Raw genomic sequence first — 14,043 nt, 5'->3', positions numbered from 1 at the left:
GATAGTCCCATCTTTTGAGGAGCGTGTACTCCTTTTTCCTCATTCTCTTCAAGGCACAGGAGGGAGTCATTGCCTACACACAGGTAGGGATTCTAGGGAGGAATCCATCTGCAGGAAACAACCTGGGGCTCATAGGGGCATCCCTCCTAGCATCCTCCTTTGTGTCCCCTAGTACCATCTACTATCAGCCTTAGCTCTATTGGACTGCCAAGATATGCAAACATATTCACGCAAGTCTGCATTTTCTCCCCATTTTCAAGGATTACAACCTCCTCTCCAGAGAGGGCTGTACAGACCAACCCAGCCAGGTCAGCCTGCACAGACTATGATTTTAGAACGGAATGGGGAAGAAAGTGAGGAGGAGCCATCCTGCTCGGAGGAGAACTACTTGTCCCTATTTTAATTTCTTCCTTGTCCTTCAGTGAAGCAGTAAATCCCTGAATGTCTTCCTCAGTTGACATCTTCAAGTTATTCCAGGATCTTCTCAAGAGACTTTGGATATACTTGTAGAAGTTGTGTGAGAGAAATTGTACACAGCCCTAGATATCTTACACCCTTCCTTCCTAGAAGGCTTACCGTGCCACTAAATGAGGGGTTGCTGGAACCTGTAAAAGACTTGTGGCACATGCCAGAATTGATATAGACCACAGCTAAGCAAGCTAATAGGAAGTACCAAGTCTCTTCCATGGGATTTGGATGCTTTCTATTCTAGCCCAGTACCAGGAGCTCCTGTAGTATCTGCTATCTGATAGTTCAAAGCATCAGGGGCCTGTCAAATATGCACCCACGGAGAAAGACCCAAAGAATCTCTACCTATTTGGATACAAAGGCTGCTCTTGTGCCAACCTCCGGATATGTGGCTGACTAGCAAGCCTTCTTCTCTAACCATGGCTGTCTGAATTAGGACCAACTGTCTTAGTTTGTGAACTAGGTACCACAGGAACATTGAGAAGAACTAAAACTGGTCATGACTGAGAGATAACTGATACTTCATACTTTCCTTCAGACTGTGCTGGATAGGTCCAATACCGAGGTTTGTACTGTAGCCACATGTGTAGTGATGAGAAAATCTTCCTAGCTTCAGTCCTTAAAGATTCTCAGGGAGGTCCAAACTACAACAGAGAACCTTCCCTTTGAGGGTAATTAACTTTTTAATTCTAAAACAGCCTGTCTATTTGTTGAGGACTTCCGGACAACAAGTGAGACCACCTGCTTCCTTAAAGCAGCATCCCTCTTCCCAGTACTATTATCAGCCTCAGAGGATAGAGGAGATTCAAACCTTCATGGGAGTTCCTTATACATTGTTGCATAAAGCTTGGGTTACTCTCAGGCCTTATTTCAAGTTTCTGCCCACGGTTGTTTGTGTTCCATATGAACCAATTTATTCTACTCCCAGTTTTCTTCCCGAATCCATTCTCAACTCCAGGGGAAGTTAAACTTCATATGCTTGTTATAATGAGCATTTTCTATTGGTTGATAGGTGTTATTATTTTGTTTGTATTTCAGTAATATTTGCAGCCTCAATTAGTAATTGGTGCCTAGTCTACATTATAATAATTGTTTTAAATTTTCCAGTGCAATAGTTATGTCTCTTTAATGTTCTTTGACTATTGTCCTTCAAAAATGGCCACACAATACCTCTTTCTACTATGTAACTGTAGTTATTTAAAGGGACATTCCTTGTTTTTTTAAATATTGCTGAGACTAGTATTATGAAATAAACTGCATTGTTTGTAACTCATGTATTTACACATTGAGAATCTGAAAACTGACTTGCATGATCTTTATAGTCCAAGCTGAGAAAATTCATAATATAAATAAACAGTGAACAGAAAATTAGATTGCTAAAACTGCCTTATTAAAACTCAGAGGGGACTTAATGGTAAAATAAGCAAATAAATTTGTTTACGTATGACTTAAATATTGGGCTTTCTGTTTACCATTTTTTAAGGAAATGTTTAAAATCAAGAACTTGTGAACATTTTTTACTATCTAATATCATTACTCTTGTTCACGCTCCCTCTTATTATTTGTTGCATCTTCTCTTAAACTAGATTGTAAATTCTAAGTCAAGGAATATATTGCATGGTACATGTGTACAAGGCCCCTTACAATAATCTTAACAGGATCCCTGGGCATTGCTGCAGAACATATAACTAATAATTTGATATTTCCCTTTTAAAATAGTCTCCACAGGGCAGTGGGAAAACGTAGATGAAAAGTTGTTGTTTAGAGAAAATAACACTATTACTGGGCTGATTTAAAAGGGTACAACAGACACAGCTACTGAAACAGGTTAAGGGGAAAATATATTCAGAGCCAATATTGAAATAAAATAAAGGAATAAAATAAACGTATTGTACCCTATTTATCGTCCTTGTAGTTTATTATTCTAGTCTAATGGTTTTATTCTGTACAGCCACATTTGCAGTTTGACATGTTGTAGTCTTTTGACCAGGAGAGACAATTTTGATGAGGTTTCCAGCCCTTCGGTGCAATAACCAGAGAAGTCTTTGCTTCTGCTCTCAGCGAAGGAGACTGCTAGATTGATTTCCTTTCTTATTCTACACAAAATACTTTATAGAATCTGCATCTTAAGTTTTTTGTATAAAGTGTAGCCAGCACATAAAGTTCCATGAAACCCATCCATTCAACCTGATATTATTTGCCTACCAAGTTCAGTGTAAGAAAGTTAATTTCTTAATATATGGTGTAATACGTATTCAGCTGTCACATATTCCTTCCATTTTTTTTATAAATAATGATGTAAAATTTGATGCAAAACAATCCATAGGTAGTCCAGAAATGGCAACCATATTTTATAATAATTTTACATATTTGTCTACTTTTGGGAACATGCCTTTCTCCACAGTCACATATTAACAGTAATGTCCATGCTTTAATTTGGTATGGTTTCACAACATCATAATCCTGAATCCTGCTAGGAGTAAAAATAACAATTGATTTGTTGGCATGTTTTCTATAAGATGTAGCCTACCCATATAGCAGTTGTTAGAAAATCAGTTATTAAATGTGTTTGTAGGAGGGGGTGTTAAAATGTTTATACAGCATGATTTTGTTATATGCCTTCTTCCAACTTCCATCATCTTTCAGGATTATCTAATGTGGACCTTAATCCTAGAAACACATTTGTGTATGCACAGCTTTACTCAATGAGTAAATTCATGTGTATATATAAATATTGATAGGTTTCAGGGCAGTTCCAGATTACAAGTTCTGGACAGGACATGAACCATGTTATTTTATGGCTGTCAAGCACAATGTATACCTCTACTTCTATAGAAATAAATCTCTCTCATTCTTTAAAAAAAAAAAAAAAAAAAAAAAAAAAAAAAGATACCGAACATCATCTTTTTTCTTCATGTGAAGAATGTATTCCATATTTTGAATAAATATGGCATTGTAAGTAACTTCAAGCATTATCAAATATTGAATTTGCCTGAGTAGTTCAAATTAATGTATTTGATAGCTCTCGTGTTGAGTAGCCCAAAACTTTTGGGAGGTAGGATAACTATTAAATTCCCATTCATAATACTGTAGTGCTGGTGAGTGTTGTGAAATGGTGAAAATGCTAGCAAAACTGTATTCCATTAAACTGGTTAAGATCCATTGTGGAAATCTTAAAACTGTATTTAAAATGTTCAGTTCTTAATTATATTGATATAATATACTTTTAAAATCAGAAAAGTCCTTTCAGAATTTGTGGATCTGAGATATTGTATTTCAGAGATTTGCTTCCAGCACTGAGTATCTTTTTAACCAATGACAATTTAAGTTATTTGATTTATATATTCATATTTTACAATTATTAAATTCTTGTTTTAATAAAGGTTTCTACTTTAAAACTTGAATCCATTGTCTTTTTAAGATGGTCCTCCTGAAGCATCTGTTACAAATGGAAGCACCACTACCGTAACAACACTGAATGATGACTTGGATATCTTTGGCCCAATGATCTCTAATCCTTTGCCAGCAGCTTCTGTACCTCCTGCTCAGGTAAACTTCAGAAACGTGCATTTGCATGTTGTTTTCCTCTTCATTGAATTTTGTTTTGAAAAATGCCAGACCAACCGTTTAGACTGAAATCATCTAGCTTTTATAGGTACAGATATAGCATCAGGGCAAGCTTTCCCTTACTGCCTTACCAACATCTTAACCAGAACTAGAGAGATCATCAATACACAGTGAGAGAGATTAGTTTTTCTCTAAGCCCATTCAATCTTTGGCCTGTCTGAGATTGCCCAGGAGGCTGTGGGTTGTCCCAGTTCTTGTCATGTGGACTTCTTGCACTAAGAACTAGACAAAAGAACACCATCTGATGACATGTAGACAACTAAGCTGTCACCAGATGTCAACAACTTGTGATCACAGAGCATCTGCTGAGATAGATGTAAAAAGCAATATCATTCACCAATCTGCTGACTATTTTCCTGATTTTGGAAGAGAAAGAATGGATACGACTCTAATGGGTTTTTTTCTTACTATTTAAATGTAGTTTGTTGTTGTTACTGGTTGGGGATGTTTTGATTTTTAATGTGGCTTTATAGATTAATCTGAAACATTTTTTATTATTTTCTTTATATATGCACAATTTTCTGTAAAATATTTCTTTAAACTGATGGATCTTTGACTTTGGGGGCTAATTACATTAGCTGGCAGCAGGAGAACGCTGTTATCAGAGAGTGGGGATGAACTGCTGGATCTGGGAGGGAACCAAGCCTGGCCTAACTGTCTACTGCACTCTTCTTCTGCCCCAAAATAAGAAGTTCCCCCATGTGGGAATCCCAGGTTGTGTGGAGGCAATGGGATACCAAGGCCATATGTTGAGTTTGTAGGGGCGGTGGGATAGCAGTTATGGAGAGAGCCTAGCTTCATTTCTCTTCCCTGCCCTCTTGGGAGATGAGTGAGCTTCTGCCCCATGTGGTGCCCTTTAGAGAATGGGATGCTGGGGTCAGTGTCTGCTTTTGCTCTGACAGCAGCATGGGCTCGGCTCCTTAAAATGTTTAGCAGTTTTGACACGTTGCAAAAATTTTCTCGAGGAAAACAAGTGAGAGAAATGAAATGGTGATTTTTAGCATGTCACAACTTGGCTAAATCTCAGAGGAATGGAACGAAGAAAAGGAGGTTCCCTGCTGAATATCAGAGGCCTGCTGCAGACAACGGAAGTATTCATATTTCTTAAAGAAGAGATTGTGAGAATACTGTAAAGGACAGTGTCAGGCAACCTAAATAGAGGGTAGCTACTAGCTCCACATATAATATTGCTTTCTGTGGCCCTTGCTTGTCCCAACGACTTATACAATATGTTTCTCCTTCTCTCGGAATCCTAGGCTGGGTTTTGTGTTCCTTCTCAGGGTATGTTTTCACTACCCGCCAGATCAGCGGGCAGCGATCAATCCAACAGGGGCTTATTTATCACGTATAGTCTAGACGCGATAAATCGATCCGCAAGCACTCTCCCATTGACTCCTGTACTCCACCGCCGCGAGAGGCACAGGTGGAGTTAACAAGGGAGCAGCAGCAGTCAACTCACTGCAGTGAGTAGGTTTAAGTACATTGACTTCTGCTACGATATGTAATTTTTACAGCCTTATCAAAGGACAGAATCATACCTTTGGAGGGTGAATTGTATCCATAGAATCCACAAATAATGATGGAGTCATCCTTGAAACATGACTTAGGCAACAGCCTCAGTCCTTTAAGCTTCCACTGCTTCATTATGCTAGTCAAGAGCCTTACTAGCCTGCTAAAAAGCCTTTTTTCAACCAAAGAAGAAGAATATTCATGCTGCATAAAAGATCTTTTTCTGCCTCTGTAGCAGCCCACATTATTGGACTCCCTACACTTAAAATGTATGTTATGTAGTTGTAGCTGTGTCGATCCCAAGATACAAGGTGGGTGAGGTAATATCTTTTATTGGACCAACTTCTGTTGGTTAGAGGAACAAGCTTTCAAGCCACTCAGAGCTCTTCTTCAGGTCTGGAAAAGGTATTCAAAGCATTAGAGTGGTCCTCTAACATCTTCGCTATCATGGGACAAAAAAAGGGGATTAGTATATTACAGATTGTTGTAATAAACCATACATCCGTTTTTTGTCCTATGAGTGCAGTGGTGTTTATGGGCGCAAATGGCCCCTTAAAATATGTTCTAACTACTTATGCTAAACAGTCTGTTCCACCTTGCATTTAACTCTGATACTCGGAGTATCTTTCCCAGACCTGAAGAAGAGCTCTGAGACTCAAAGCTTGTCTATCCCACCAATACCTCTCAGAGTGATCCATGAAAGCTAACATAGGGTTTATGGGCATCTGTGTCTTCATTTGAGGAAGGCAAATGTATAATTAAATAGTGTTTCTTGACCAATTCAAAATATTGGGGCAGGAAAACTGTGGACAAAGTTTTTGTAGAAACAGCTGATAAAGACAAGAAGTAGTTTTCATAGACAGAAATACTCAAGGAGTTAATAGAGGAGGTATCTGAGCCTCTAGCTATTATCTTTGGGAAATCACGGGAGACGGGGGAGATTCCAGAAGACTGGAAGGTGGCAAATATAGTGCCCATCTATAAAAAGGGAAATAAAAACAACCCAGGAAACTACAGACCAGTTAGTTTAACTTCTGTGCCAGGGAAGATAATGGAGCAGGTAATTAAAGCAATCATCTGCAAACACTTGGAAGGTGGTAAGGTGATAGGGAATAGCCAGCATGGATTTGTAAAGAACAAATCGTGTCAAACTAATCTGGTAGCATTCTTTGATAGAATAACGAGCCTTGTGGATAAGGGAGAAGCGGTGGATGTGATATACCTAGACTTTAGTAAGGCATTTGATACGGTCTCGCATGATATTCTTATAGATAAACTAGGAAAGTACAATTTAGATGGGGCTACTATAAGGTGGGTGCATAACTGGCTGGATAACCGTACTCAGAGAGTAGTTATTAATGGCTCCCAATCCTGCTGGAAAGGTATAACAAGTGGGGTTCCGCAGGGGTCTGTTTTGGGACCGGCTCTGTTCAATATCTTCATCAACGATTTAGATGTTGGCATAGAAAGTACGCTTATTAAGTTTGAAGATGATACTAAACTGGGAGGGATTGCAACTGCTTTGGAGGACAGGGTCAAAATTCAAAATGATCTGGACAAATTGGAGAAATGGTCTGAGGTAAACAGGATGAAGTTCAATAAAGATAAATGCAAAGTGCTCCACTTAGGAAGGAACAATCAGTTTCACACATACAGAATGGGAAGAGACTGTCTAGGAAGGAGTATGGCAGAAAGAGATCTAGGGGTCATAGTAGACCACAAGCTTAATATGAGTCAACAGTGTGATACTGTTGCAAAAAAAGCAAACGTGATTCTGGGATGCATTAACAGGTGTGTTGTAAACAAGATACGAGAAGTCATTCTTCCGCTTTACTCTGCGCTGGTTAGGCCTCAACTGGAGTATTGTGTCCAGTTCTGGGCACCGCATTTCAAGAAAGATGTGGAGAAATTGGAGAGGGTCCAGAGAAGAGCAACAAGAATGATTGAAGGTCTTGAGAACATGACCTATGAAGGAAGGCTGAAGGAATTGGGTTTGTTTAGTTTGGAAAAGAGAAGACTGAGAGGGGACATGATAGCAGTTTTCAGGTATCTAAAAGGGTGTCATCAGGAGGAGGGAGAAAACTTGTTCACCTTAGCCTCCAATGATAGAACAAGAAGCAATGGGCTTAAACTGCAGCAAGGGAGATTTAGGTTGGACATTAGGAAAAAGTTCCTAACTGTCAGGGTAGTTAAACACTGGAATAGATTGCCTAGGGAAGTTGTGGAATCTCCATCTCTGGAGGTATTTAAGAGTAGGTTAGTTAAATGTCTATCAGGGATGGTCTAGACAGTATTTGGTCCTGCCATGAGGGCAGGGGACTGGACTCGATGACCTCTCGAGGTCCCTTCCAGTCCTAGAGTCTATGAGTCTAAAGTTTACAGACGACCCTTTCAGAACAGATAACCCTTCCACAGCCATCACTCACCTCTGACCCACACAAGCAACCACACCTCGGTGAGGGAATGCTGCAACAGATTTGACAGAGGAGGAAAGCTCAGTATAGACTATACTGTATTAGTAGAACCTATTGCTGAGACATTGTATAGGACGTTCCTTGACTACGCTGCTGTTATATGTGAAATATTTACTTTGAAACATATTCAAGTGACCAAGTAACCAATATCAGTCAGGTTTATTGCTATAAGTCAACAATATAGTTCAGGAAAAGGGTTCAATATGATACTAGTGTCTGAAAAGCCATCTTGTGCGGTGTTACATTCACCTCACACATGATGTGCTCCCAAAGTTATACCCCGGTAGCCATTTTTTACTGCCTGTTTATGAGTAACATGTATTGTGTATGTCATCTGAAACTAGATTTAACTACCTTGTTTTTCTGGTACCATGGTGTACCACTTATCTCTTTTTCAACCAATATATGAGGCATGTGTACCAAGGGACATGAAGGCATCTCCTTCCTCTTAGATAGAACATTCATATATCTTGTCCTTCTCAACATTCCAGTATTAGCCTGTGAAAGTAACTCTGTAACTGTTGATTTATAGTAAAACAATCACATATCTTGAATCACGTGTCATCAGTAGGAGGGAGAAAACTTGTTCACCTTAGCCTCTAATGATAGAACAAGAAGCAATGGGCTTAAACTGCAGCAAGGGAGATTTAGGTTGGATATTAGGAAAAAGTTCCTAACTGTCAGGGTAGTTAAACACTGGAATAGATTGCCTAGGGAGGTTGTGGAATCTCCATCTCTGGAGATATTTAAGAGTAGGTTAGATAAATGTCTATCAGGGATGGTCTAGACAGTATTTGGTCCTGCCATGAGGGCAGGGGACTGGACTCGATGACCTCTTGAGGTCCCTTCCATTCCTAGAGTCTATGAATCCTGATAGTTTTCCTATCTACTTAAACCAAAACTTACTTCAGCTAATGCAGGATGATATAGGATACTTGACATGGTTAGACAGAATTGTTGGGAGAATATAATTCATTCAGTTACATAACATCCCAACACTTATAGATGTTAGGCACAATATTAATATGTATTACAGGGGTAGGCAACCTTTGGCATGCAAGCTGATTTTCAGTAGCACTCACACTGCCCGGGTCCTGGCCACCGGTCTGGGAGGGTTCTGCATTTTAATTTCATTTTAAATGAAGCTTCTTAAACATTTTTAAAAACTTTATTTACTTTACATACAACAATAGTTTAGTTATACATTATAGACTTATAGAAAGACACCTTCTAAAAACGTTAAAATGTATTACTGGCACACGAAACCTTAAATCGGAGTGAATACATGAAGACTCGGCACACCACTTCTTAAAGGTTGCCAACCCCTGATGTATTGCCTAATACTATGCTGGAGTTAGAGAAGTCTCTGTGCATCTCAGAGGAAAACTCCAGATTTGTCAATAGCTGGGAGAGAATAACTCTGATTGGTCACTGAGAGGAGATACTCCATAGAACTGTCACAATACCTCAGAAGTAAATATGTGATCATTCCAGAAATTAGTCCTGGGACAAGCAATCTTCTGTCTGTTGCAGATCAAAGCCATAGAAAGAATGTCATGAAGAGAAATTCTATGGCATGTGCTTAATATTCTTTATTTCAAATTAAAATAGAGATGTGAAATCCATACTGAACCTAACATTTTTAACAAGTGTCCTTGGAATTTAAACTTCTGGACTGAAACCATCATGTCCATATGCAGCTTTCTCAATAAGGGACTACCTAAAGGAAGCATACCTGCACTTCCTGACATCTCATCAGAGTACCTGTACTTCTACTGTCATAAGAAACATTTCCAGGGCAGAGCCATCCCTCTCGGCCTATAGACATGATTAAAGGTCATTACCAAAGTACTGATAATTTCATGTAATGGCTTTCAGGAGCAGGAAATTCAGGTCTCCACCAATTCCTAAACAACTTGCTTGTCAGAGCTTCCTCCAGAGAGAGCCATTCAGGACCAGAAAATAACTTTATCCTTCCTGCAAGAGCCCAGATTTGTGATGAACGTGGAGAATGGTCATCTGATCCCCACATAGGGCCTGCCAGTAACTCTGGACACAAAGATAAGGTTCACCTCCAAAGGGAATCAAATTGATGATAGTGGACCTGATTCAGCAACTGTCAGTTGCACACCAAGCAAGCCATAAGATTCTTAATGCATCTGCAGTGCATGTTAGTATTATGTATGAAAATTCTCCAGAGACCACATTTCAACATGAAGCACTATAAGGATTCCTGATCCCATTTTAGCCTTCAGTTTATTTGATCTCAGCTGCAAGATGGAGATTCTGGCTCTTGTGTTCCAGTTGCTGAATTGGTGGACTCCCTGCAGAAGGTTCAAATCAGGCCATCTGATATGAGCTAGACAGAACAACAGTAACAACTGACACCACTAAACTCTAATGGGGAAGTTCATTTAAATAACTGAGGGACATACAGAATATGGGCAGACCGAGACTGAAAAAGTAAAGTGAACTGTTTGAGATTTGGGACAATCAGGGCCTCTTGCCTTCACTTCCACACACAGCTGCACAGAGGTGATGTATGGTGGGGACGCGGCATGTGTGGTCACATGCCCACCCCCCAAAATTGCTTGGTCACATGGTACAGCCAGAACCCCTCCCTGCAGTGCAGCTGAACGGTGAGCTGCAGCAGGCAGGGAGAGGCAGACATAGGAGCAGAGGAACAGCTGAGAGCTGCTTGGAGGCGCCGCAGCTTTCCCTGGTGAGAGGGTTAGCTTGAGCTGTTCCAGGGTTGCTTTCCCCCCATGTCAACAGGCCTGGGTCTATGCATAACACACACGTAGTAATCGTTGTTGACCTCAGTGACTTGTGAAAAAAGTAGGAATGAAGTCGTTGGTACTTTGCAAGGAGGCCATCTTATTATTGAGGTGGACAGAAGCCCACAAATGATCAAGTTGGGCATTCTAGCCTTTGAATAACACTCCCACATTCAACCAAGGAGAGTGACTTCTTGGCAGAAAGGCTGAATGTTATATAAAGAAAACTGCAAGGTAGTCCTTGGTCTTAGGGCACACATTCTAAAGGCACTACAAAGTAGACCTCTTGTCTTCTGAAAATGTAGCCTATGTTCTTCTTCAAGTGCTTGTTCACATTGATACCAATCAGGTGTGTGCGTGCCGCATGCACAGTTGTTGGAGAGTTTCTTCCCTAGCAGCTCCCATTGGGTTGGCTCTGGAGCTCCCTGGAGCTGACCTTGCTGACCTGATCCCGCTTCAGTTCCTTCTTATTGCCCATGATGGTCGTAGGAACTGCAATCACTTGTTCTGCAAGTGTCTTCCTTAGCGTTTTTTCCTAGTTAGCGTAGTTGTAGTTATTGTTAGTCGTAATCCTTTAGTGTATAGTAGATAGTTGTATTGTGTAAATAGTAAGGTTTGGGGGCAGAGTTTCTCCCCAGTCCCTTAACCCTCTTTGAGCTCTGGGGCATGCCGCAAGCCCCAGGCTTTAGACCCTGTGGAACCTGTAGCAAGCCTATGCCCATTAATGAGCCCCACAACTCTTGCCCAAGGTGTCTGGGGGAGATGCACCAGTCAGAAAGGTGCAAAATCTACAGGGCTTTCTGCCCAAGGACAAGGAGGAGTGAGATTTCCACCTTAAGCAACTGCTTATGGAATCCACTCTTCACCCTCAGCTGACTGTGGATCACCAGAACCCAGCATTGAGCGCGTCCGTACGGACTGCTCTGGCATCGGTACGTGACACAGTGCCAAGGAAGGACTCTAGCACGAGACACCCTCGGCACTACAAGTGGAAGCAACGGCCCGGTGCCACATGAGGCATAGGAAAGCCAACGGGGGCACTTACCAGTACCGAAAGCTGCACAACCAACAGGTGATGCACCAGCACACCCCAGAAAGGAGCACTTGGAGCCTAGGCAGCATGAGTCAGAGCCATCGACTTTGGTGCCCCAGAAGGGACTGTTGAGTCCGGCATGCAGTGACTCCCCGGAAAGGCAGTGCCAGGTGGAGGAGTTAGAGCTACCTTCCACCCTAGACACTTCTGGAGCTACCAGAGACTTAATTGAGATGATGGCTCCACAGTCCCTGGTGCTAGGAGACAAGCCTCTGGTACTGACAAATTTGGCACTGTCTAGAGGCAAGCTGACTGTGATGAGGCGATCACCATCTCCTGCCCAGTACTGCTCCTCTCGGCACCGTTCCAGGTAACCGTTGCCATGGCACTACTCCTGACACTGGGCTCCCTCTTGGGCTCTGGCACCGGCAGGGCGACGCTCCCCTTCTCTGGCACAACACCGATCCACACTGATCTCTGGTGCTGAGAGAAGACTGGCACCAATCTACAGCACCGAATCTGCAACATCAGTTGCAACACTGGACGCCCGAAACCATTCTCTGACACTGGATGTCCGGCACCGATCCCCAGTGTGGGTGACTCAACATTGGTCCCCCCGCTTCAACAGGTTGGCACCTATCTCCTGCGTATGCGCTGCCGTGGTCATCACGGTCAAGATCTGTTTTCTTGGATTCTGACGGGGATTCCTACTATTCCTGTCATAGTCAACACAGATCCGAAAGGTATCAAAGGGAAGCAGAATTGGCATGGCAACCACAGTGGCAGCCTCTGACACAATGGCCCTTGTGGACCCTCTGGGCTTACCACTAGGCCCAGGGCTCCCTTTCAAGGGACTCCCATTCAGTAGCTTCAGAGCATCGGCCACCCTAGCCAACCAAGCTCAGGCCTACACCCCAGGGATCAGAGGCCACTCTGACCCAACTGTTGCTGCCATCCCAGGCTGTCGCAGAGGTGACCCCAAGACAGGACCAACCACAAGCTCAAGGTATAGTCATTTCCACTACAGAGACAGGCACTGGCCAGGAAGACCCAGTCCCACCTCTGGAATCCTTGTCTTCATCCCCTGTTGAGGCTGTGACAGGGGCTTAAGCCTCAGGCCCTCCTCTAACTGAGCACAGGGCACATCAGGACCTTCTGAGTTGGATTGCCTGCAACATGGGGTTACAAGCAACAGGAAGTGCTCAGTGTTCAGGTCATTGCAGAGGCACAGCCTGGGCTCCATCACGGACGCATTTCTGCTACCCTAGGGAGACTGCCTTAAGAATGCCTTTCCACTGTTCCCTCCCATGCACAGGGTACTGCTCAAGACTTGCAGGGCCAAAGTGAAGGTAATTCTGCTGGCCCCAGCATGGCCCTGGCAGCACTGGTATACCACGCTTCTGGAGTTGTCAGTGGACACCATGATCATGTTACTTCTCCACCCCAATCTGATCACTCAGAATCACGGTCGCCTTCACTACCCAGACCTCCAGTCCCTCCATCTCACAGTCTGAAAGCTTCATGGTTAAACCCAAGGGAGCTTCTGTGCTCAGAACCGGTAAAGGAGGTTCTACTCGGCAGCAGGAAATCATCCACCAGAACCACTTAGCTAAGCGGAAAAGGTTCACTTGCTGGTGTGCCCACTGCCACTCCAGGCGCCTCTACCTCTCCTCCTTGAGTATTTTCTACATCTCAAACAACAAGGCCTAGAAGCGTCATCCATCAAGGTGCACCTCACTGTTATTTCAGCCTTCCATCCAGGAGTGTCTGGATGTTCTGTATTCGCTAACCCCATGGTAGGACATTTCCTCAAGGGCCTGGGATGGCTATATCCACAGATTAGACAGCCTGTTCCTGCATGGGACCTTAACCTAGTCCTCTCCAGACTAATGGGGCCCCCTTTTGAACTGCTGGCAACTTGCTCTCTGCTCTGTTTGTCATGCAAAATGGCCTTCCTGGTTGCAATCACATCAGCCAGGCGGGTGTCTGAGTTAAAGGCCCTAACCTCTGATCCACCCTACACGGTTTTCTACAAGGACAAGGTGTAGCCTCAGGTAATGTCACAATTCCACACTAGCTAAAACGTTTTTCTGCCTGTCTTCTATCCTAAGCCTCATGCCGGTACCCAAGAGCAGAGGCTGCACTCACTGGATGT

At 42.6% G+C, this 14,043-nt stretch overlaps 1 protein-coding gene across 4 annotated transcripts in view; it reads left to right on the top strand.

Annotated features, from left to right (window-relative positions):
* SMAP1 (small ArfGAP 1) overlaps positions 1-14,043 on the top strand; it is a 226,501-nt gene that overhangs the window by 197,896 nt on the left and 14,562 nt on the right. For all 4 annotated transcript variants that reach the window (XM_050950828.1, XM_050950830.1, XM_050950831.1 and 1 more), the window contains one exon: positions 3,890-4,017. In XM_050950828.1, the coding sequence (XP_050806785.1) occupies positions 3,890-4,017 (128 nt within the window). The remainder of the gene's footprint in view (positions 1-3,889; positions 4,018-14,043) is intronic.

This window comes from Gopherus flavomarginatus, chromosome 4, assembly GCF_025201925.1.
Source record: "Gopherus flavomarginatus isolate rGopFla2 chromosome 4, rGopFla2.mat.asm, whole genome shotgun sequence".
Taxonomy (NCBI): Eukaryota; Metazoa; Chordata; order Testudines; family Testudinidae; genus Gopherus; species Gopherus flavomarginatus.
Note: the sequence above shows the minus strand (reverse complement) of the source record. Positions and strands in the feature narration are given on the sequence as shown.